At 36.8% G+C, this 26,354-nt stretch overlaps 1 protein-coding gene and 1 long non-coding RNA gene across 7 annotated transcripts in view; one reads left to right on the top strand and one right to left on the bottom strand.

Moving 5' to 3' along the window:
* The first annotated feature begins 5,194 nt into the window (after positions 1-5,194).
* On the top strand, positions 5,195-20,213 carry LOC136835498 (uncharacterized). The gene is made up of 3 exons (XR_010852177.1): positions 5,195-5,326; positions 11,752-11,967; positions 20,017-20,213. It is a non-coding gene; the product is annotated as an uncharacterized lncRNA (long non-coding RNA).
* Positions 6,810-26,354, bottom strand: part of bug (thioredoxin domain-containing protein bug) — a 206,395-nt gene continuing 186,850 nt past the window's right edge. For 2 of the 6 annotated variants that reach the window (XM_067099076.1, XM_067099078.1), the window contains 4 exons: positions 24,250-24,452; positions 20,860-21,034; positions 19,246-19,422; positions 6,810-7,194 (listed from right to left, as the gene is read on the bottom strand). In XM_067099076.1, coding sequence (XP_066955177.1) covers positions 19,249-19,422; positions 20,860-21,034; positions 24,250-24,452 — 552 coding nt within the window. In that variant the 3' untranslated portion in view covers positions 6,810-7,194; positions 19,246-19,248. Of the gene's footprint in view, positions 7,195-14,348; positions 19,423-20,859; positions 21,035-24,249; positions 24,453-26,354 lie in introns of those variants that run through there. The other 4 variants (XM_067099075.1, XM_067099077.1, XM_067099072.1 and 1 more) reach the window with 3 other exon arrangements.

The following is a 26,354-nucleotide window of genomic DNA, read 5'->3' on the forward strand; positions in this document are numbered from 1 at the left end:
AAGAAATGGGACGTCGCATTAGATTCATATTTCATGGTTATAATCGAATTATATACTTAAAGTGAAAGGAAAATTGTTAACAACCATCTTTTTCCAGGAAATCCCCTCTCTTTTCGGAAACCTCACCAGTCATCAAGGCTTATGCGATGTTGGCCAGTTACTTTTTTGCGATACCTTGTCATGACATAGATTAACGAAAGGTAATTTAATGCTTTCAGAAATAAAAGTAGACAAAAATAATGCCAGCCATATTACCAAAATAGATGCTATTTCGCTATGGATACACTCAGCAGACCACGTTTTGCCCTGTTAGTGCCTACTCGAATGTCAAGCCTTTCCTACTCACCAAATACCTCGTTTCTGTGCCAATTTCCCATCGTCTTCTTGAACTCACAATACTTCCACTCCTCCCTGGAGAATTTGCTGGTGTTGGGTTATTGAAGCAAAGTCCCAAGGACCCGGTGAATAGCGCCGAATTTATGTTGAAACTCTTCTTCCCCTTTCTTGGAATGTTTCGCTTGAGCGCCCTTTAATGGGGTGCGGTGTTTTGCGTGTAGGTTGCGGATTTATTTGTGTGGTGTGATATATATTTATATATATATATATATATATATATATATATATATATATATATATATATATATATATGAATATATATATATATAGAGAGAGAGAGAGAGAGAGATATGAGAGAGAGAGAGAGAGAGAGAGAGAGAGAGAGAGAGAGAGAGAGAGAGAACTTTACTTTTTAATATAAACTCCTTGTAGAACTTTTCCTGAAGATTTATTTACACGCATAGAAATAAGAACGAGGTTTTACTTCAAGAATTTAGTCAAGTTATTGCATGATTAATGTGGTTTGTTTTTATAACTTTATATAAAAACACTCAAGAGAGAGAGAGAGAGTTGCTCTTATGGGGAGAAAGGACCGACTGGGACTTGCTTTCTCTATCCATGTTTCAAAAGTGGGAGTACGACTGCGATCAAGATATTCGCAGAATATCGAATACAGTCTAGCCTACATATATTTTTCTATATATGTTTTTTGTTGATACATTTTTCTTTCATGTGGGACGGATTGTAGTAAGGGAAAGGCTATGGCAAGTTAAGTTTTCAGACTTTTTGAAAAGCATATTTAATGTCGTCATTTAGCACACTTGTCAAGAGCGCTGCAATTGTCATATTTCGACTAGCCTTACTTTCACATCGATGTCAAGAATCCTCGCTTGGGTCTCAGGACAGTTTTATTGCAGGCCCTTCTTTTCTTGATTAGTTTCATTCTTTTTACCAGGATTCAATTTCGCCTTATTTATTTCATACATGTTTGAATTTCCACTTACTTATCCTTTTACGTAATGCAGACAAAGGTAGAGAGAGGTTGACCAAGGGATTGGTTGGTCGGCATCCTCGGAAAATCTATTATAGCATTTACGTAGTGGTAGAGGGTGAAGACAAGCAGGAAAACTAAAGATTAACGCCCTCTCGAGGCATCCATTTTAAGTATATATATATATATATATATATATATATATATATATATATATATATATATATATATATATATATATATATATATATATATATATATATATATAATGTATAGATTGATATATACATTATATATATAAACATTGCTACTGAAGTTCTTCTCTGATACGCAGATTTGAATTGTCTTATTTAAATTTCATATTACACATAGCATTGCCATAGTATTCAGAAGTTTATGCGCTTACAAACATATTTCCACATCGATGCGATATAGGTCATTCAAATTCATCTTAACGCTCTGCGCTGGGTAAAAGACCGTTATACAGTAAAGTAGATACGGTAGATACGGAAAGCCTCAAACGAGTGTTATTCCCAACGAGTCAGGAAAACACTAGGTGGACGTTAATACTCCCAATCATCCCGAGTGAGGGCAAGAGCAAGTGTTGACCCACGGAAACGAGCATCTTCTCGGGTACCAATTAACTTTTGGTGTCGCTTGCTCTTTCAATATTGACTTTCATTCAATTTTCCATCCCGGCGCGCCCACACGCAATTACACGCACGCGATTGATCGAGACAGTAAATAGGAATAAGCGGGATGGGAATTCTTGCTAGTTGAAGGTAAAGAGATGCGATCACTGTACGGAAACATGTGGTGTTGTTGCCTACACTTAATGCTCTGTCGTTAGATTCTGAGAAAAACAAGAGGAATAAAAAAAATATAAAGTAAACAGGCATAATAAAAAAAAAGTATTATTTCACTGCCTCGCATGCCGCATTGTGACCCATGACTGCTTGTACTAATCAAGCTGTCGCTTAGACCTTCGGAGACATTGGCTTTTCCTTCATGTATCCTGAAGGGTCTGCCACTGAAGATCCTCTTTCTAACTTCAAAGGAAAGGACGGTTAAGTAGTTTCTTTTTCATGTTTCTGAAGTTTATATTAATTTGATAGCAAAAAAAGTGTTCTGTTATTTTTCATTTTTAGCTCTCAGTGTACCTTGATTCATGCTTACTATTTCGCGTCGTGTGTTGGACTTGATGCTAAAACTTACTTCTAAGAAAAGTGCCCTGATGCAAGTGTGTGTGTGTGGTGTGTGTGTGTGTGCGCGCGCGCGCGTCCGTATCGTCAGTAATGGTCACGCTTACAAGTAAAAGAATGCGATACTATATGAATGACTAATACACTATACTGTACAATTTATTTCATTGTATAGAGAGAGATGGATATTACAAGCAATCTACTACACATTTGCGTTATGCATAAGAAGAGAAGAATAACAGAAAATCTTAAATAAAGTCCTTAAATCATGATAAAGTGTTGCAAGTTTAAAAAAAAATTAACTAATACTTTGTTTAGTACTTATGAGACGAAGTCGCCGAAATTTGCTAATCAGTCAATCAAATATTGCTAAAATGGTGAAAGACCCTGAATTATTAAAGGCTTTTATTTCACTCTAATGTACAGCCACAAAATACCTGTTAAATATCGTATTTTTACGACCACCACAAGCACTGCTTTTATGCTTTTAGAAAGATGATAAGCGTTATATACTCAGTTTTCTTCTCAGTCATAAAGATAAAATATACTGTATATCTATTATGCATTATACATGCATGTAGGTTATGTTGCAAATATATATACATATATATGTATGTATATGTATATATATATATACATAATGTACTTTCCGGACATTTTTCATTGTCGGCTAACTTTAAGTCGCCATTGTGACCAGTGTTAGTTTTTTTTTTTTTTAACATTGCCGTTCAGTATTCATTTTCATCTGCATCTCCCTGGTTTAGTTTTTGAATAACGTAGTTCTTACCTAGGGAGAAGATCCTCTTTTGGGTAAGCAGTTGAAGGTAAGTACTGCATTATATAGTTTTCAGTCATTCTAATGATTGCTTTCTCAGAGTAAATGCATTCCTCCAGTAACTCTCCTATATATATATGTCGTTCTGTCTTCAGTGGAAAGGTAAACGCTTGCTGATGGTCGAATACTTTCATCATAAAAAAAGAATACATTACAACCATTCTACTCTCGTCTTTCGGCACTACCTCGCTCAGTAAAGCCAGAGAGGAACATGGCTTAGAAAAAAAAAGACAATCAAGGGGAATAACTCTAGGAATGACCCATACCTTATTTTCACATAACGTCTCGAAGCATCTTCGCTGACATCAAAGGTATTTTTTTTAACTTGATTAATACAACCATAATACAACCATTTTCAGATAAAAGAATTCAGCCATCAGCGAGTGATTACCTCTGCACTCAAGAGAGAACGACAGAATGCAAGAAAAAGCAATCATTAGAAGGATTGAAAATGAAACTGTATAAACTGAATGAAGCGGGTGCGGCAGTTACCTTTAAACTTAGTTCTTATCTGTAATTAATTCTTGAATGTCTCTTAAGAAGTGACACCATTTTAGGTCTTTGCACAAATAACCGAACAGGCTTAGTGCCAAATATCCAAGGCACCATTTAAACCCAAATTTGGCACTAGTCGAAGGTAAAGTTAACACCGCAAACATATTATGCCAAAGGGCTCATCAGACGGGTTTAGCCTTTCCTTATTTTGTAAATACCGAAAGGCATGGCAACCACGGCCTACCCAACCCCACCCGTAGTTACGGTTTCATTGGACATCCAAAGTCCAGGTCAACCCATAAAGTGGCATTGGAATGAATCGTGTCTTGCAGGGAGATAGAGCAATCGCCGACCTTAACAGTGAGCTTTCATCCTCCGTTGTTGAGAATTCAGCTGGCTTATGCCAGCACCTGTAAGGTGGGAACAAAGCCATTTTCGATGACTGAGGCATTAACTTAATTTCGTAAGGATGGCTGCCAGCATGACAATCTTTTTCCCATAGACAAAAGGTTCCTAATTTTTTTATAAAATGAATAAACCTACTTTTATGTCTGCGTGATCTCTTTAATAAACTCAAAAGGAATTTAATCTATGCCTAAATGAAACTGTAAATATAAGTCTCACACTTGTTAACCTCCCCCCCGCCCTTTAGGTTCCATTGTACTGTTCTGATGAGCTTGGGTTATTCACCCGCCAGTAAAACTTGGCTGGTCACATGTGCCCACGATGACTTTGAGGAAGTCAGTTCTTTCCAACAACTTATCTTTGGAATTCTATTCCCAATTTTTTCCTGACTTCATATAATCTTGCTTTATGTGGCAGTTTGCTTACTTCTTTTTCGTCTCACTGGACATCTTGGATGAAAGACGTTTTTATATTCAGCGTGGCGTTCTTCTTGGTTAGAGAAATGTCATGATTCAACTATTGGTTTAATCTGTTTTAATTTGTTTGTCATCAGATTCATTATTTCATACGCTTCCATTTATTGAACACCATGAACATGGTGGGTTTTGCAGATGGTAAATAATCATGGACAAGATTGGTTAGGTTGGTTTGGTCCCAGCATGAGACTGTCTCGTATAGATCCAGAGCCAGTCGTAACTACACAAAAAAAACTCATAAATGTCCTTAGTGGTCTCATTAAATAGCGGAAATGTAAATTACTTTGTAATTTTACAGTACCTTTTTTCGTTTTACATTAAGTATACTGGTCAGTTGCTTTTATATATATCATCTTATGTTTGTTCTTTAACTCATGTCAGAAATTGCCAATAAGCGGACTGTTGTAAAGGTGTATTAACTTAGGCGATTTTAAGAAAATGCTTCATTGTTTGCAGCTAACGGTGCTTTACCCGTAAGAACTGAGGTTACTCACTGTAACACTGTTACGTTTAGTGGAATATCGACAGCCCCAAGAAGGTCGGAGACACGGAGTGAGTGTAGACTTGGATGATCCACTCAAACAAGGTTAGTAATGATTATTCATCCCATCTAAGTTTGTTACATTAGCCTAGGTTGTGCCAAATGTGTTGATGGTGGCTAGACACCAATTTTGGGAGCGGGTTTGTGAATACAGTGAATCTGAGGTTGAAGTTAGGGTAAAGGCAGCAAGAGGGCCAAGTGTAGGAAGATGACCGGGGTAGCGTGTGACAAAAGAATGCTAGCCTAAATAAACAGAAAATAAAGAAATGTTGTACCGTAATCATAGTGATAACAAGTTAGTCTCTTGGTTCAGAAACATAATTGACAATGGAGGAACAAAAGCTAGAACAAACAAAGGTAAGGATTCTGAGATGGAATTTACTATTTAGGGATATCGCCGCGTGAGATGCATCAAATGAAGATATACAGTAATTTTACTGATAAAATAAAGAGTCAAAATTGATTGAGATGTTATGGGTATATGGTAAGGATGGGTGAGTAAGGAGTGAAGAGGGCTTGGGTGAACCGGTTAGGGATAAAAGGTCGGCATTTCAGAGTATTAGTTCTACCAAAAGGGTAAGGGGGAGACAAAAGAATTAGTCTGGATGGCATGATGCAGTTTAGAAGGATTTGGAGAGGGGATTAGCAGAGACAGTGCTTTCAATAGAGATAGTTGTAGAAGACACATCAAAACAGCTTACCTTTAGAGCAAGAATAGTGGTGGGGATAAAAATGATTCCTGCCTTTATACTCTTAAGGATTAAGGAAGGACATGAAAAATTGAAAATGGAACCGTTCCATACAGAAATGAAGGTGAACGTATTTCATATTAGTAGGAAAGTGGTATTTGGTATTTTTACTTATAATGTAGTACAGATGTAAAATATAGTTTTTGTTACAATTTTGATGAATTGAGCAATAAGGCCACAACCATTGTAAATGCCTGTCAGGTGGGGGATAATAAAAATGATTGAAATACAGGGCTGCATCAAAACCTAACCTTACCAAACCAAAGTGATGTGTCCTACTTGACTTAGGACCTTCCCCTGAACCTATCTTTGGATGTTGTGTCCTACCTGACTAAAGAGGGAAAATATTTGCCTCCTTGAGCCTTCCTCCCCAACCTAAACTGACCTAGGCATCATGGAGTAATAAGAGCAAATTGGACCCCACCCCAAAGCTTAGCCAGACCTAGTACACCATAACTCAAAGGGGAACAATATTTGATTACATACCTTGGTTAGTTGTCATCCTGTTTGCCCATTTCCCCAAGGTGAAGGTTCTCCGAGGACACAAAAACATAAAACAACAATGTTTGTTTGTGTGGTATGCCATTACTTTTAGATATAGAGGAGTTTTTAATAGGTTAACCAAACATTTCTATTGGAAATTACTGTCAGATTTGTCAAAATTACTAAAAGCTACAAGAAAAACCATTTTTGATATTCATAAGCAGTCTTCATAGGGAGATACAATTGACCATAAGTAAGTCTTTGTTATTTTACAGAAATACTGCACAATATAGTTATTAAGTAAATAATTCTTTAATAGAGAAAAGGAAATCCCTTGAAAGTAACAGTATCTATACCTTTATGTATTAAACAAATGCTCCAGGTTTGATAGATCTGCATTTTTACATATACAGTATTCCCAGTGGATGTTGTAGGTGGTAATGGGGTTGGATGAGGAGCATGATCCTATAGTGACCCAGCCAACTCGATCAGGTTTTTTATTAGAACTTTCAGCCTGGTCCCTTAACATCTTTGTGTAGTCCTGACTTCTTCATTTTGATCACTTGAACTTGTGATGAATGCTTCCATGGTTATGATTAATCTGCCAATTGACTCTGTGTTTATTGACAGCTTTGATCATGGGTAGGGCAGTAACACCATTGTCATGAGTAGCTCTTTCACCTGTAGGTAGGAGAATGTCATAGATTGATTTGTTACACTTGGAGGTGGGAAAAAGAACAGTCTTACACTATCTCAGACAAATGCTTGTTTAACCACTGGCAGAGACTGACAGCCTCACCTAGATTCATAGAGCCAGTCACATCTGTGACTAACTTTTTAACCATGGTCATGAACTTAGCCTGATTCTAGAGATTTGCTCCACTTTGATCTTCAGTAGCTAAATTATCCATTCAGTAAGTCTAGATACATAGTATTTCACCAGTACAGTATAACTACTGTACTGCCCATTTGTCCATTGCCATAAGAACAGTCTTGGCCAGTACCGTTACAACTTTATTTAGGTCCCCAGATCAATTATAGTCATTGACCACTAATATTATGCTCCCTGGACAGAAATGAAAGAAATTTTCAGCCCTGCAATAACACTGAAGATGTCCATGATTCTTCATATACAGTACTGTATTTAGAATGTTGTTCTAACTACCATTCCCTACCTCTCAGATGGCATGTGGTAAATTGTGCACTGAATAACATGTAGACAGACACTTTATGACTAATTTGGCTGATGAATTGTCTCTTTAGAGCTTCATCAAACTTTAAATTACGTATCACGCTATGCTCTGTCTGACATCAGTTGCTGTTTGATAAAATTTTCAAGAATACTTTACCACTCAAGACCATGCTAAAGTAGGATGATCAAAATGTTAATCAGTTCTCTCATTATTAGAAGTACTGTAATGTTGAAGTCTCTAGTTAATGAATAACTTCTATAAACAGACCTGGGAGACAAGAACCTCCCCTCTGGCTTGGCTTTCTAGAGCTCATCAATGAGGAATTTTTACACTTTATTCTTTTCTGTATGGCAACTGGAGTTTCACAATCAATATAGTATTGCTATTTCTTTACGTGTGGCAAATATCTAGCATTTCAGAGGTCACTGCAGACTCCTACAACAGTACAACCCTGTATGGTGAGGTGGTCTCAGTTTGTGGCTTTGTGTGACAAAGGGGTTTTCATCATCTCTGTTCCATCTTATTTATTTTCTTTTTATGCATTATTAGATGAGTCAGTGCATTGCAAGTTCTCTCATATGAGGTTGCAGCTTGTCTGCAGTCTTTTTCCAGCACAACATAGGCTAGTGAATGACAAGAGCATTTCTGACTTTTTGTCATTATGGTAGATCTGTTCCTCAAGTTTGTGTGAAACCTCAAACTGGGACTTGACCTTGGTGCTGCAGAGTCTTACCAGGCCCCTTATGCTAGACATCTCACTTTTGGATTTAACACTAAGAACATGTTCCTGATTGCCTTATCATCATCTTAGAGTCTCAGCTCTCAGCAGTCTTCATGCCCTTTAGGTGAAGTGTCACATTCGAGTCACAGGTCTTTGGTCTCTTGATTTGCCAGAGACTGTATATTCAAGGATCATCCTTTTAGTAGAGATGGTCCTCCTCGAGATTCCTTTGCCATACTTGCCTTGCCCTCTTCTGCTCATGAGGACAATTTCTGTGTCCTGCAAGGCTGGACCTATTTTTTTTTTATCAGTCATTGTGAGTATGCAGTACTGTGACCTATGATTAAACAACTTGCCTGTGGACAGCATTGACATCAAGATTGAAATACATGAAGAATATTGTAGGAAGATGTTTAAATTTGCCCACTATGTTCCCTGAAGAGAACAGGCTCATTCAAGTGGAGCATCTATATATACTTCTAATGAGAGTTCTAATTGCTGTACTCAGAGTAATCTCCAAAAAGGAGCTTAGAATTTCATGTTTCCTGACTACTTCATTTCCTTTACCTATAAGAAAAAATGCTTACAATTTTTCTGACATTTCATGCTTCCTGATATGTATCCTTAAAACTTACCAGCAGGAATAAAAGAAATCTGTCTTCATGTATTTATTTATTACTGACCTACATATATAAGATTATTTGCAATACTTCTTGATGTTTTCAATGACAAGAGCTCTTACCTTATGAAAATGGGCATTCTTTCTTCACTCCTGTTAGTTCCACCATCCATTTGAAATTTTCTGTGGTCATCCAGAAGTAAATACTGTATATTATTTTTCTGGATGATTAACAAAGGCTGGGAATAAATGACTGAGGTTCCCAAAATAGGTCTTTTGATGTCAAGTTCGTGCACCTAGATTTGAGTTGTCTCGAGTTTGAGGCACTGAATCCATAACAAAACAGATAATTCAGCAGGCGAATATGCATCCAAACTCCACAAAATCAATTGGTTACTGAGTTCAAATAGACAGTGTGACTTCAGTTGACTCATTCAGTATGAATGGGAATGAGTCAGTTTGACTCACATCAATGACACGACTCGTATGGTGTAAGCAAAGCCCAAGTTCTGAAGTCATACCTTTGCTAAATGAAATCCTTTTTTCTTTTTGTTCCAACTTGTTCCTATAATCAAGTTGTCAGAATCAGCCACTGTCAAAGAATTTTGTCTCATTTACCTTATGACAGGTTATTTCATGAGCTTCTGTTGATGAGTTTTGAGAGGACCTTGTTATGCTCATGATTAAGTCTTTCTGCGCCCGGCATAGGGATGAGCAACTTTGCAAAGTTTTGCCATGTGATGTCACTCATAAAACATTTGGTGTATTTGGTTGGACCAGTAATTGCAGCAGGCCATGTACTGTCCATGAGAAGGGAACTGGATCATTCCTTTTCATGTTTCATCCTTCCCTTACTTGTAAGAGTGTATCCTGGGACACCAGCTGTTATGCCTTTTGTGCTCAGTGGCTACAGTATACTGTTTTGGCTTGCTTCAGTTACAAATCTATTACTTATGGAAGCTAATGGTATCTAGATGTTTTGCCATCTCCATCACAGTTGTGATTTAGACTATTTATAATTTTGTTCTTAACCCTTTTGTAGCGGGACATATCCTGAGGCGCAATAACGGCATAAGAGGGGTAATGGGGTATATAATATGAAAATCATTTCATGCCATGATATTTGAATGAATTTTGCATGAAAACATTCAGATCACTTGAATGAGCCGTAAATGACTGTACTATGGCAATGCACACCTTAGCTCAGAATATGAGGGAGAATAGTCTGACTTGTGATTTCTTAGGGGACTGTACTACATCTCCCTATCCCAGTACAGTACATCTCATATATATTTGCCCAGTACAGTACATCTCGTATATATTTGCCCATAAATATGCTCAGAGATTATTGCTGGTTTTAGTTCTTATCTTTTACAATAGTATGTGAGCTGTAATTGTAATTTTGCAAAGTACAAAAAAATATTAGAAAGAACATGTATACAGTAATTTACTAAAAGGGACTATGTCTCCCCATCCCATTACATCTTGTAAATATTTGTCCATAAATATACTTGGGGATTGTTGCTGATTTTAGTTCTTATCTTGTACGATATTATGTGAGCTGTAATTGTAATTTTGCAAAATAAAAAAAAAAAAAAATAAAAAAGTATAACTTGCTAAAATTAGCATATTTTTACAAATGTCTTGGAAAAGAGGCCCTACACAGGGTTGGAAATATTTACTTTCAACTCTCCTTGAAAGGTACAGAAAATTTGTTATAGTTTTTTTTATGCCATGTGTACAGTATGTCATCTTTCCAGTGATTTGTTTTTTTCTTTAAACTGGCCAGCCTTAAAGTTCTTCTGGTCTCGGTATTGTTAATGTATATTTAGCCCTACAAAACACATTTCTATACAGACCCATTAACCCATATCTTCTATTGCCCTCCTCTTTTCCCCTGTCTCTTCCAATAGAGGATTGGCTCTAAAACATGGGAAGTTGTATCTCCTTACAGCCCATTCGAGTTGGCTGGCACATGCAGAGGGGATCTTCCTGTATTTTTCAGAATTGGTGTCAAAGTTCTTCACAGAATAAAGGCTATTGTCGTAAAACCATGGTTTTCATGCAGACGTAGTTTCAATTTGAGCTTCATAATTTAATAATGAACAGTCAGTTAACTGTTTTCACTCTATGCATATGGTTGATTTTAGATGTGGCCTTCTGTCTTCTTACTCCAAAATATTTTGGAATGGTAGTGTAAAATTATGATGGACCTGTACTCTGGCCTATAAGTAATGCATATAGAGTCTTAAATAAATACAGAGTTGGTTTTGTTGGTTAAGTTTGAGCAAACAGCCTGTAATATTTTTTAGTGGAATATCTATTTTATGGTAAAAAGTGGTGAAGAGTGTGTGTGGTTTTGTTATCTACCTACTCATAACTTGAACAAATGTAAATTTACTAAAAATTACATACTGTGTATTTATGTTAGCTTATATGTGAATACACATTCAGCATCATAAATTCTGTGTATGTATGCAAGCAAGCAACCACTGTCTGTGAACCCTGCAGGAACTTCCAAACCATGATCTTTATTCAGAAGTTTTTCAGTTTGTTGATATTCAGTAAATGTCACTGAAGAATATGAGTAATCTATATTTATGCTTTCTTCCCTTGAATGTCATTCTGTTCATGTATTAAGCTTTTACATTATAAGAGCAAGCAATTTATTGATGATTATCAGTGACCTAAGAATATCTTTTCAGATTTGGGGGTGATCTTTCCTGGTGAGAGGTATACTGGCCAGTACAAAGGTGGTTTATAACAAATCTCAGGATTACTTATATATGAGCCATATTTAGATTTGGCTACAGCTTACAATTAAGTCTTTTTAAATAAGTCGGGGGTCAGGACGAATGCAACAGAATTTGGTACTGATCAATATATATTCCACAGGAAGGAAACTGTTAATTGTTGAGGAGGTATGTATTCTTCTGCAATTACCTAAAATATACCTTTATTTTAACCACACAGATTCACATAATTTCTAAATAACACTGATGTCACAGTAAGTACAAATATCTTCCACACAATATATAAAACAGTAGTAGTATGTTGTGCAAACATATTAATATTAAGTCAAAAAGCATTACAGTACTGTATAGCATAAAATTTCAAGTTAAGACAGCACAAGCAGACCAATTTTGTATGTTATTTTCATTACCATAATGGAGAACAGTTATATGAATCAATGAAAGAGATATAATTACAGCATTGCACTGTACTTTAAAAGAAACATGTACAATGTTCCATTATTGGTACATAATTCGTTTGTAACAAAATTATTTTCTATGTACAGTAATGGCTCTTTAATAGTTTCCCATTTTGCTTAGTTTCTCACTTTTGAAATGTCTAACACTGTACACTAATTTTGTTGCTGATGCATTTTATTCTAAATCTCAAGAAAATAATATTTTTTGGTATGTCATTTCAGTTTTTATTATCTTCATTACCAGTATCAAGGCAGGATGTGATAGACTGACACTACAGACTGAAACTTCCAGCCAGATTTATAAATGTAGGATATAATGGCACCCTTATTAACTAGGTGACTAGGTACTTGGGCATGTTTAAAAATGTGAATCCCACACATTTAAAAATGCCAAGATTAAAATAAAGGATTGCCACTTGAAAAAATTATACCTCTTGTTTGAAGTTGGGTCTTAAGACATTAATTTTGAACTGAACTGAACTGAAGGAGCTTCAGGCTGGAAATGGAATGAATGTATTATAGTCAAGAAGCTTCAGGTTGGAAATGGAATAAAGGTATTGGTTCATCAGTTTTAGAATCAATGAATGAAAGGACGTACCCTAAGATTCAGAGGGTAATGATGTATGAGCCAGGATTCCCTGGTGCTCTCTTCGATTGGAAAAGGATTCCTGGTTGGAGTGGGAGTGTCTTCTGCGACCAGTATTTTCTAAATGTCATAGAAGCAAGGATGGTCTTCACTTCTGGTAATAGAGTAATGTTTTTGTAGAGGTGGTTTTTTACCATACCCTTGCAGAGTTAGTAGCAACAAAAGTAACCTGATTACCAGAAATTTTGAAATTTAACAGTGGTTTCATGGTTCTTGGCTTTCTTCTGCAAAGATCACTCTGTTCAAGAGTTGGGAAACGTTGCTTTGCTAGTTAGTATGGAGCAATTTTGGACCTGATCTTTTGCTTGCTTGTCTGGTTCAAAGTCACAAGTGTGGTTAGACAGTTACTTTGCAGGAAAGAGAGAGAGGAAATCTTAGTATAAGTAGAATTTTGAAAACTTTTATGTACAAAATCCAGGAGACTACTTTTCCATTGTTTTGAAATCCATTTTCTAATTGCATTAGGCTGCTTTTACATGGGGGTTGATTAGATTCTTGATTTGCAAGAAGCTTTAGCAAACCACAAAAGCATTGCAAGCCTCCATGCTACTACAGTACTGATAATTCCCTCAAACATTAGTTAGGGATACTGTCCAACATGATAATAGCAGGATGACCTGAGAAGGAAATAAGGGCTTTGAGAATTGACTTGTATTGCTATGACATTCAGAATGAATGTGCAAGCAACCTGTAACTTTGGGAATAACACAAGCTTTCTTATGTAATCCAAGATAAAGCTGATTCTGGACCCCTTGAGGATCATACCTGTTTTAGCCTACTGTCTGTGCATTCCTTCCCTCTAACAGCTAAAACACGAATTTTCAGCACAGTTGGAAACTATAGTTGTTAGTCTGTATTCATTTTGTCAGAAAGTGGAAGAATTATCTCTGTGTCGAGTGGGTGGCTGCTCCACCAATTTCAATGTAATAGAAACCTATACTCATGAGTGACAGCCATTGATTCTGTGGTGTGATGAGTAGGAACCAATATTTTTCTCATAGTGGCGAATTTCTCTGCTTTCTATGGAAAAGGAAAGACTGAAGTACTGTATATGCAGTCTAGAAAGATTGTTCATTTTGTAACAAAATCCCTCGGGTTGTAATATCCTATTCAAGGATAAATGAAGACAGTGTGACCAAAATTCCTGCTCATCTTTTAACAAAATCCCTCAACAGTGTGACCAAAATTCCTGAACCTACCTTATATTTTGGCAAAGAACGTACAGGGGCGCAAACAGATGTCATCAGTGTCTGAAAATGTGTTGTTTTCCTTAGATCTTGGTTCACTGATCTCTTTTCTGGATTAAAGGGTGAAACCCACATCAAACCAGGACGCTGGTAACCCACATCAAACCAGGGCTGGTAAGGAAGAGAATAGTGTGATGTGTTCCTCTCAGGAGCAGATTTTTTGGTTCTAAAGTTCTTTCTGTAATTCTTGTTCAGGACTTCTTGTTTTTTTTTTCATGATAATCATAAGGTTTTGCTTACTCTGCAGTAGAGAGCTTTGAGGTTGAGTTAGTCTTCATCTGTTTCCAAGGATAAGCAAAAAGTTATGTATGGTACAATGCAGCTCCCTTTGTACAGTCTTTTCAGGCGTGGAACCACAGATTTCCGAGTGTTGGGCATCATTAGGTCTTTCAGGGGTACCCTCCTTTTGGGGCCTACTGTCCCACTTCATGCTTTTCTGCACCCCAGCTGCTCTCTTCCTTCATCCTACACCATCCCGTCATCAGCCATGTCACCTCCATCAGTTTCCATTCCTGGGCCTTCTACATCTGCTGCTTCCGACTCTCTTGTTCAAACTCTGTTGGATAGAATCGAAGGTGCTCTTCTGAAGAAGTACAGCCGTACGGAGTTGTTGAAATCGAAGAAATATCGTAGATCTCCCTCATCATTTTTGTCTTCCTCATCGTCTGTTCGTTCCATCCCTATCAGACATGGGAAGAAAGACTTAATAGCACCTCCACGCAAGAGGATTTGTAGGCCTTCCAGATTCACACTCCGCTTCTCCTGCAGCTGATCATCGTTTGCTGGACACAACTGTGTCAAACCTGTTCCTGATCCAGCTAGAGCTACCCCAAACTTACTTGCTTTACACGGCTGTGCTATCAAGACAAACAACTGTGTTCTTCTGGTTTAGTCAACGAAAGTTCCCTAGTTACCGACTCCCAGGTAGCAGCACACAGGTTGGGAGAAGTCTCCTCAAATAAGCACGAATCTGCATATCGGACTTTGCAAGAAGCCACAGTTATCTTGTCTTTTTCTACTCATCCTGCTCAAGGAACGAGTGTTACTACCATGGCTGTGAAGAAGAACGACAAGGCCCCCATTAAGAAGTCAACATTGAGGGAACTTCTCCTCTTATATCTCATAGTCCACATTCTCGATCACGAAGCTGTGACCGTTCGCCACATAACAAGCCCTACACAGTCGCACAACCATCCATGGCTGACATCTCATTGTAATAAGCACTCCTGTTCTCACGGACAGGACTGCAATCCACTCTCTCTCTCACGTGGTTGTGATTGTTCTCCAAGTAACAGGAGCTGTAACCAACCATGGCCTTCATCTCCTCATTATGGGATACAAATTAATGCCAGTTCATCCTGATAAGAACTTGAGGAATGATGTGCAGAACTCCACAAATTGCATGGGGTCTGACATAACAGATGCCATAGATGAAGAGGGGTTTACTTTTTTTGGCTCTAAGAAAGGTGATTAACAATTTGGAAAAGTTTGGTGGATAAAAATAATAAAACATGAGTTTAAGGTAAGAAGGAATGATGATACAGCAAAGGAAGGGTGCCTGATTGTAACACGCATCCTCTCCATGGAGCTTGAGTTCGGTTACAAAACCCAAAGGAACTGATGGATGCTGTAAAGCCTTTAGAATTTACACAAGCCATGCAGTAGTACCACCCCATATGGCACAAAGCAAAATGAGGATTTTATGATCAAGGCGGAACAGCACAACCAAGGTACAGTACTCTCTTGCAGCTGCAATTTTTCTAGGTATGACATGCCAGAATTTAATTAAAACTTGTGTACAATTGCCCTATACACGAGGTGCTCTAAAACTGAGAAGCAGGGCTGGATAAAGAGGATCAGGAATGTAGCCAACACTGAAATGCATCAGGGGCCTAAATAATATTGCGAAGCTAATAGTTTGAGACTTTGACTTTTTAAATATGACAAATTTTAAAAGTAATTTGTATTTTTCCTTACATACAAACCTTTGGTCTTTACATATGGGATTTGCTTTCAGCGCAAGCTGTTGGCAGCCATTTAAAAAAAAAAGGTGGATATTGGTAACTGGCTACTGATTGGAGGGGGGGGGAATCCTCCCATTCAAATGGTATGGATTCACTTGACTTATTGGCCGCGTCTGAGACAGATGCATCTCTTTTACTGCCTGCCGCTTAATTCTTTATTATTCTTTTCATTTTTTATTTGTTTTGAGATATATTGCCTATATCGAAATAATGCAACAAGTTCTATTCTGTTACATTTTGTTATCTTTGCTCTTTCTTGCTGCGTAGTTATTCCTACACAGTTATGCTACATAATTGTTTTCAGGTCATTCTAGCCTATGAGCCTTTCTCTTTATTTCCTCCCTAACTTGGTTTTGCCCTTTCAATATAATGCAAACCCAGCTTGGTGTTAGCCTTGGTGTTTGTTCTGTTATATCTTTTTTTCTGTTACGCATCCAAGGGGAGAGGCCTGTCTCAAGCCACCCACTATTCTATTTTTCAAACGTCTTATCAACTTCGTTATAACGAACATCCTTCTAAATCTTTTTTCTGCTTGTTCTGAAATGTTTTCTCTCTGAACAAGCAATCTTTTTTTTTGAAAACGCAATTACTTGGAATGTTGTAGTAATGTTTTAGTCTTTCAGATGATGCAGAGATTGAGTAACATCAAGATGGAGGAGAGTTCTCTTGCTACAGTGTGGTGGTTTTGTAACCTTTGTACGAGACTTCTGCTTGTCTTCCAGCATGGATCCCCCTCTCTTGTCACGAGGTTGATAATGCAGGACCTTTAGACAGAGTTTCCAATTTCGACAAGTCGTTTCCAAGACCAGTAGTTGTTTTGTCTGTGGATCTTGCTCTGTCTCAGGAAGGGGGTGAGTCAGGTGTTTCTATGTTCCCTCCACCTTCTCTCATTCCTGTTTTGATGGATGAGAAGTCACGGGAAGCTTTCCTGGATGAGTTCTTAGTCTCCCTCACTCTTCGTCATCGTATGATGTATTGCAGTTTCTCCGCCTTCTTTCTTCCCTTCTAGAGACGTTGGGTGGAAGAATACATTGTGACTCAGGGAAGAAGACTCATCACCAGAGCACAAGCCAACGAGCCGTGTGCAGCCAGTCGTTTCACTTTGGGTGTGCGTGCTTCATTGCTGTGTGTTTAGCTTCAAGAACTGCTTCATTCCTTGGCTTTCGACGTTGGAGTTGCAGAAGTCGAGCCTTCTCCTTCATCTTTGATGTAGGCCACAAAAGTGTCTTCCCTGGACGTACCTCCCCCACCTTACATCTGCTGTCAGTGCTGCTCCCATCCAGATCATCATCTTTCCCCTTTCATTATCCTTCGGGACACGGACGAGCGTTTCTAAAGTGCCAGAGTAGTACCCAGCATACTAGGGATTCCCTGCTTTTTCTTTTGAGAACAGTTCCTGGTTGCTGTTTTCAGTGATGCCGCCGCAGTTTATGCTCTCTAAGGAAGGAAGAATTTGCGGCCACGCAGTGTTGCATGACCTAGTTGTTTGCTTCATGTTGTACGAGAAAGAAGAGAGAGGTCAGGGGTAGGCAGATTTAGCCTTGCCCTTGTCACAATGTTCACGGCCGTGACTTTTTCTGACACTACTGCAGTTTTCCAATTGTCCTTAGGCAAGATTCACTCTGCAAAGATGAAAATGCATGTCCGAGCAGATGGTTCATGTCCATGCAATGTTGCACATTCATGCAGATGCTGTGCTGCCGTTTCCTTTCTACAATTGTTGCATGACTGAGATACAACACTCTTTGGTTGTTTTTGCTGTTTTCTTCCATCCCATCTTCTACTCAGCCTGTGCGAGTGTCAAATATGTGGATGTTTCTTATTTCCTTCACAGTCCCGCTAGAAAACATTGCCACAGCAGGGAACATCCAGGGCTGCACCCTCATCCACGTTCATGTGGAGGTTTAGAGAAGAATGAGACAGCTCTTATGAAAGTTTTTTCCCCTGTTCATATGAAGGTTTCGTAGTGGATGGATCGTTCTTCAGAGAACATTTTCTGCCACAACGATCGAGTGGACGGTTGGCTCACATCCATGGGACATCTGTAACAGAGCTTCCCCTCTCCCCTCCCCACATTCACGAGCTTACAACCAAGATTATCAACATCATGGCTCTGTGCCTCCACTCTACCTTTTAGGTAGAGTCCCCTGGCAAACAAGATCGCCCTTCGAGAGCAATTTTACCCCCAAGGTCGGGCAATTGGCATCAACAGTGCTTCCATGAAGGTGGGACTCCCATGAACATCTGGAACACAGCACCCACCCATGTTCGTGTGAACAGTGGGCATGTCTTGCCTTCCCTACCCCGCTCACATCCGAGTGAAATTGTGTTCAGCCAGCAGCCATACCACATTGAAAGCACCACTTCTAGTCAGAGACACAGACGATTGTGTTAAGGAGGAATCTCTCTCGGTGCTTCTGTCAGTAAGACTAGAAGATCGGGGTACCATTCTGTGTGAGGCCACATGGTAACTACAAGGGTCATCCTGTGGTTCAGGGAAATCATCACTTTGTTGATGACTTGACAGAAGAGACAAAAGGGGAAAAAGGCTTAGACATCCAGATTGTCCCAAGAATGTTGAAGGGCATCCTACGCCACGGCACAGGGATCTGGAATGACCGAACAAAATACCTATAGTTTTTTGTAAATAAAAAGGTTTGTGGTTCTGGTTTCTGAAAAACTGACCAAAGTGCCAATAACAGTATACTGTAACTGACAAAAACTGTATTTCAGTAAACAAAAGACAAATTTTAGATGTCCTGTCATACTGCTCTAGAGACCATCCTCCCTACCACAATGTCATAAATGTAAGACTATTCCACTGAAATAACAGGGTCTAACTGTTTATTTACATATATAACTGAAAAAACACAGGGTTTTAACTGCTTATTTACATATATACATAACCTATATCAATAAAAAATGTTCATACTTTCATATATATATATGGTATAATTTAACATTTGAACCTCATCTTTTACTTTCAGCACTTTCAAACTGCTTTTCATTCTCAAGAAATGACAGAATAGTAAGAAACATCTACAACTGTTCACAAACTACAAAAACATTACATCTTAGTCCTGATCATTTTGAGCTTCAGCCTCACGCCAGTTATTCAGAATAGCCTCAGTCAGTTTTGCACAGAGTTCAGAAGTTAGGAATAACCATTCTGCACATATAAGAAGGAAAATCCAAGAAGCCCACAAAGCATACGGTCGCCCTTCAGCGACCTGTGATGGAAGTGTGGCCTGTAAAGAAGTAACAAAATTAAAATTATCATGTTTTAAACAAGAACTTCTCAAGTTCCAAGCATATAATTTTTATTCATGTGATATGTCTCACCCCCTTCATTTTTTAACAACATAATTCCCTTTCATATTATACAGTAATAATGTACTTTACAAAGAATTTTGGTCATGTTACTGAATGATAAATTTTTAATACGACACTTCTTAACGAAACATGATATGAAATCCAGTAAATTCTGAAAACAAAAATGTTTTATAACAGGAATGATTACTGCATATCAAATCTTAATATGTGAAATCTAAAGGTGGTCTTCTTTTGCTTATTTTAACTGTTTATACCATTAACATCCAATGTCTTGATAAAAGCAACAGCAGCAAGATGTTGCTGAGATACCTTTTAAATAAAAAATTTACAAAGGAACTGAGACTTGATATATTTCTTTTACCACAGGGAAATGAGAGACCTTTTACTATGTTTAAAAAATCTAGAAGCATTGTATTCTTACTATTATAACTGATGCTCAATTGCTTGTAAAAGTAATGATATGACTGATATGCTAATCATATAGTTAATTCGACAGCTATCTTTTCCAGAGGGAAGCCTTTATCATGTGTGACATAGGACAAATCTCAGCGCGAGCTCTTCCATTCGTTTCTGGAATCCTCCATTTGCCAAGGAACAAAGGAATTTCATCTTTTACAGCACCATTACATAATTACTCACGTGTACCTATGGTTGTAATTAATTTGTGAACTATTGTTATTATTTGTTAAGTAAATGTAGTTAATCATTAACTGAGTATAATTATGCCTTACAGTAACTTGACAAAGGGAAAAATCAAGGTTAGTATTCCCTGTCTTTTCATTCTTCTAATTTTTTTATTTTGCATACTGTCAACCATTTTATAGCAGTCCATTGCAAGGCCATGGCTGGCAAGTAACATCATGTACACTTAACACACATCTATTGAAATTAACTTTCTATATATACAAAATATTTATAAAAGAAATTATTTCTCATACTACATGTAATGAGAACTAAACATCTACATGGAGTTTGTTCTGACAAACAGGTTGGGCTGCTATGTTATGTCTGGTACTGCAAACATCATCTTCCTTTTTCCCAAAAGGAATGTCCCTGCAAAACAGGGGTGCTTCATACAGCCAACTGCATATTTTAGGTAGGAAAATATGGTACGTGATATGTACTATCTGAACTACTTTAAAATGAAAAATGGCAACCTCTGGAAAGACAATAAAATATGTTTACTTGGGTGATTACTTACCTAGAAGTTGCTGTTGTCACACAGATCACAATGATAACTAATACTTTGGTCTGCATCATGAATGAAGGATGCCAATAGCTGCATTCCTGAAAATCCATAAGTATTATAATTGTACCAACACTTGCAAACAAGTCAACTCGAGTATACCTACCCTAAAGTCTGCTGAAGTCACATTGATGTCTGTAATACTCTGGTCTGTATAGTGATTAATGAATGACAATAACTGCATTACTGAAAATTCAGAAGCATTATAACGTCCAACACCATTTCCATTGTGAAATAACAGCAGAGTAGGTGTTCCCATTACGCCATATCGAGCATTCACACTGAAAAGCAAGAAATAAACACATTACTTATTTGATTTACCTGTTAGATGTTACACTAATAAACATAATGCTATCAATTATTCTCACAATTAATAACCCATTCAAAGCCAGTCTCAAGCCCAGACAAATGGGGAGTCAAAATCACTAATATGAGCATTCCAAATTTGCAAAACATAGTACAAATACTAATGAAAGTATTAAATAAAATGGTCCAAGTATCTAAATGCCTGTAAATAGGAAGGGAGTGCATAGAATCCCAAGACAAAATAAAAATCATGGAGTTTAGTAAAACTAAGCACAGTGATTGTTGGAACATTGATAAGAAAGAGTAGGTAGGTTGTATTAGAGATATTGGCAGGAAAATAGGCATATGAATGGTTGGGTATAATGGAGCAGAAAAAAAAATTGAGGGAAACAAATATCAATTCTTGTTGGATGACAAGAAAAGTCAATTGGCATACTGGGTGGCACAGCTCACTGGTAAGGCATTATGCTCAATATCAAGTCCCAGGTTTCATCTCTGGCCTCTCCTCACCAAGCACCCCAACTGTGAACTGGTACCAATGTCAGCTAACAAAAAGTCAAAAGAAACTGGCTACCCTAATGAGCTATCATGCAGCCTAGTACGCATGTTACTCAACAAGATTTATCCTGATACCATTTAATAGTGCTGACCCCAACTTTGGATTCAGGTCTATAATGAAATGGCAGATATGGAAGTGGGATAAATAACCAGGAGCAAAAATAGAAAAATAGGGATGAGTGTGTTATGCTAGCAGAACTACTATTAGTTTTGAGGATGTAACAGGGAAATACAGCTTTGGAGAGAGAAACCAAGAGGGAGAGGAGATACTGTACTGGCATCATAACTGCTAAGGATCAAGAAAAATTACTGAACACAAAATGCCAAGACATTTACAGACAGGTCAATAACATAAGTGTAAAAAGCTGAAACACAGCTTGCTCTTATCATGATTAGTGTAGATTAAACCAAGAGAAAGGATTTGATTTTTATGAAAGGTGATAAGTTCTTGACAAAGCACACTAATAAAATGATAGAGAAATACATGAAGTGGATGGTATCTTAAGTAAAGAAGAAAGCCTAACTTGACAAAGCACACTGGATTGACGTGTGAACATTATTTGAAGAACCCAAGAGAAACAGAAACTAAAGTTAACTGTCAAGTTCAGACACTGTGCCACAGATTAATACCTGTACTACTGAAAGCCATGCACGCTAGCCACCACAAATAACTGAATGTACTGTGGCAAGACTGAGTATGGTTTATCCATGGCAATGAATTCCATATTGCCCCTAAAACTACATAGGTGATAATGAAAGTTGAAATTTAAGTGTTCCCAAGTTACTGGGAAGATGGGAATTTCCCACATGGGAATTCCCATCTTCAAAGTTAAGTTTTAAGTAATGTACTAGAAATACTGTGATTAGTTCAATAATATCCTCTTTTTACACAAGTAGAGAACCATGTTTACCTATTTCTTACCTACCCTAAGTTAAGCATGAAAAAACTCTTAATATATTTACATTGACAAATTGCCCAAACCACCAGTGTATTACAGGAATATTTTCTTGTGTCTACTACTGACAATAACTTTTCCTTGAATCACCAATGCTGTTTTATTTATAAAGATTAGAATGTATTTTCACTGAAAATATTACTTAAGTTTCTCCTTTCCATCCATTTCCTTTGGTTTATTTCCACATGCCTGTCGCAAGTCTTTAATTTTACAAAATGCTTTCTTCTTCTCTCATTCAAGAACAGCCCTTAGAACAACACCTAGTCTAGAAATGTGACTTGGTGGTCTCATTAAACTGAAGAATGATAACTGGCTCTATTTACACAGTCTTGATGAACAACTACTAGTCCACATCTACAAACTTGGAACAACTTTGATTTTATTTACACATATGAATCTGGCTACACAAACTTCTGATTCTATTTACACATGAATCTGGCAACACACATTTCTGCATCAAGTTTAACTTATCTCAATTCACACTGTATCCAAGTACAAAATATTACGAACCCTGTTACACAATGACTGGCAGATTTCTTAGAACAAAAAATATAACAAGTTACATGCAGAAAATTTCCTAAACCAATATTTAAGTTAGACTATATAATTTTTTTTTTTTAAATAAAGTAGCAGGCCTCAGCTAATTGAGTAAACAGAAAAATCAGTCAAAACAGCAGAAGTTTCAATAGGCAATTAAAAATTAAAACAAGACAAAGGAGAAGATATGTGTAATTTTGATGTTTGCCTTCCTAATCTCAAGAGATATTTTGAGCACTTCCCTAAACATCTTCATTTTACTAAATGTTGTACACTAGGCTAAGGTACAGAATGTCCAAAACAAGATAATGGGTTTTTGGAGTTTGTTAATAACCAAGATTTTATTAAGTTTTCTAAATAACCAGTCCTCTAGTTTAATTTCAAAATATTTTACACAGTTCTTGAATTTTTGAAAAATGATCATCAATTGGTAGGCCAAGTACATGAAGAACATAAAATTTACAAAGGAAATTTTCTGCCAGTAATAAAAAAGATAATTTTCTTGTTTTTATGGTAATATTAAAGTTATTTTATTGCTTAAAGGATTTTACTGGTTGAATTCCTTCTGCAAGTTTAGTTAATACTAGTCTGCAAATAAACTTATATGAGACTATTAAGAATTTCAAATTAACATTATTCAATGAAATTTCATTTCAGATTTACTTAAAGGTCTCAAAAATAAATTCTCTGGACTAATCTATATATCATAAGGCTTTTCCAGCAAATCTGATTCATTTTTAGTGGAAAATAATAGGTGAATGTAGATGTAACTTCATTCTGATTACAATACTGTATTAATAAAATTTGGTATTCTAGATGCTAATTAGGTTATTAATAAATGCCACATGGGATTTCACACTCTCCATTAACATAATAAAAAATTTAAAAATCAAATGGCAGAATGAATAAAAACTTTTTGGCAGACAGCAGCAAGAATAAAAGCATAGCTGCTTCTAGCATACAGGCTCAAACTGAGAACTTCTGACAACGAACAATTAACTACCACTTACTGGGACATTATTTATTATGAACTTCAGCGAAAGTTTACATTTAAATTCACGAATAAGGTTAAAAATACTAAAAAGTTTGTTAGGTGTTCTCTTATTACAAGTAACATAACCAGGGAAAGTAGTACTTACCTATGATGTTCAATACTGTCTAGACCATAAACAGGGATGTTTTTGAGGGAGCGTGCCATTGCATTGACATAAGGAGAACCTGCCACTGAGAAAGGGCAATATGGACTGAAGAAATATATCAGATGACAGGGGGCAGCTATTGACCTATTTGTTATATTAGAATTTCCTTGTAGAAGCTTCATAAGAAGCGTAGCATTGATGATCTGAAAGTATATGAGAATACATCAGTGACATGGAAATTCCTCTCAGTACATCACATCTAATGGTTTTATTAAAATCAAACAGACAGCTAACATGAGCTTTTACTTCAAATAGTAACAAATTAAACTTTTAAGTAATTTCAAAAAGTTAAAAATATGGGGTCAGACCTTCTAAAATATTTTCTTAAAAAGTTAGCTAATTTCCTTTGGGGTAGTACTGTATTTACCTTTGCATTTGGAATCTGATTGACTGACTGACTGGCCAGAAAGTTAGTTTTATAATGGAAACCAGATCCTTATATATTTTTATCTTGAAAATTCATAGTTGAAATTATTGCTATTCTGATAACCTTTTTACACCTAAGCACAAGGGTTGGCCTTAGTGCTGGTCAGAATTCCTCCCATAGGTTTAACCTTTAATTCATTTATTCATCATTTCTCATTCTTTATAATAAAGTCCAGTAATACTGCAAGCATTTATATGAATTTCTGAATTTTATCTCATCTGATGCCTTTTCATTTTTCAAAAAAGTAAAGATAGTACTGTAGAATTACAGTAACTTGCTGTACAAGAGAATACCTAGAACAAATCTTAAGTCCTTGTACAGAACTTTCTAAATAATGCATCTAAATATCAGTTTTGCTTTAATACCATACTGAAAAATGAATAATGTTACAATAAGTGGTTATAGAAAAAAACTATTTAACCAAACACAAATACCTACTGTACACTTTACAGTAATAATAATGTGGCATATAAAGAAAAATAATGTTCTGGCAAATGCAGGAGACAAAACCCTTCTTGAGTAAATTTTTTAGGCATTATTATAGAGGATTCTTTACTTTTTTAGGACTGTTGCTCCTTTTGTCAGAGGATAAGTAATTTAAGATCAGTCTTGTGGCTCTTTTATACAGTTTATGCTATCCTTACATATTTTCCAAACAGCCATCCATTTTGGGAATAAGAAAATAATCATAATATTGCCTCTTCATAACATGGCTTCAGAGTGTTCAATTACGACAATTCCAACAGGAATACCATATACAAAGTGTATCAGGAGTAACATATGTAAGCATAGACCACATAAGTATAACAAAAAGCAGGAGTATACACACAACAAAGTGTGAGAATTGCAACATTTCATATACTGTATCTAATAAATAGGTAGAAATTTAGACAAACCATTGATAAATGGTACATTTCTATTACTATTTATCCACTGTAATTGTTGTGCTTATTGTGTACTTTGTACTTTTTTGGCAGGAATTTACTGAGCATTGGATCTTGAAATTCTTTCAGCATGCACTGTAAATCTGGCTTGGATTTAGGTCATGTTCAAGTATGAGCTTAGTGAAAATCTCACCATAACATTTGGCAGTGTTAACATCAGCTAACTGAAATTCTGCCACTAGTGATCAACCATCTAATTCCACAATGGGCATCAAAGTTCATAAACCCTCCATCCAAAAAGGGACACAGCTGTGATATTCAACTCTTGATAAAACATCCTTCCTTTCTCTATGATGAATGGGGCTCAGATGAGCTTCCATTCAGCACATCAGGAAATAAACCATTTATACAACATCTGACCAGCGTGTCCAACTGAAAAGCGTCATCAAGACTTTCCACTGAGTCATCATGGAAATTCCAAGCTACAAATGCATGGAGAAACTGAGTTTACTTTGCTCCATTTAAGGATACCAACACCAGCATCCAGTTTTTAATCATTTTCTTTTCTTATAGGTTGGCAATATCCTTTGAGGGTACCACCTTTGGAAGTCATTGCATATCACAAAAAACAATTTTGTTCACAATTAGGTTTGCTGATATTTCATAACTGCTGTTCGACACTAAAGTAAATAGCAATAAGTAAGTGTATCACAGCATAAACTTTTTTTTGTAGT

Source organism: Macrobrachium rosenbergii, chromosome 55, assembly GCF_040412425.1.
Source record: "Macrobrachium rosenbergii isolate ZJJX-2024 chromosome 55, ASM4041242v1, whole genome shotgun sequence".
Taxonomy (NCBI): Eukaryota; Metazoa; Arthropoda; class Malacostraca; order Decapoda; family Palaemonidae; genus Macrobrachium; species Macrobrachium rosenbergii.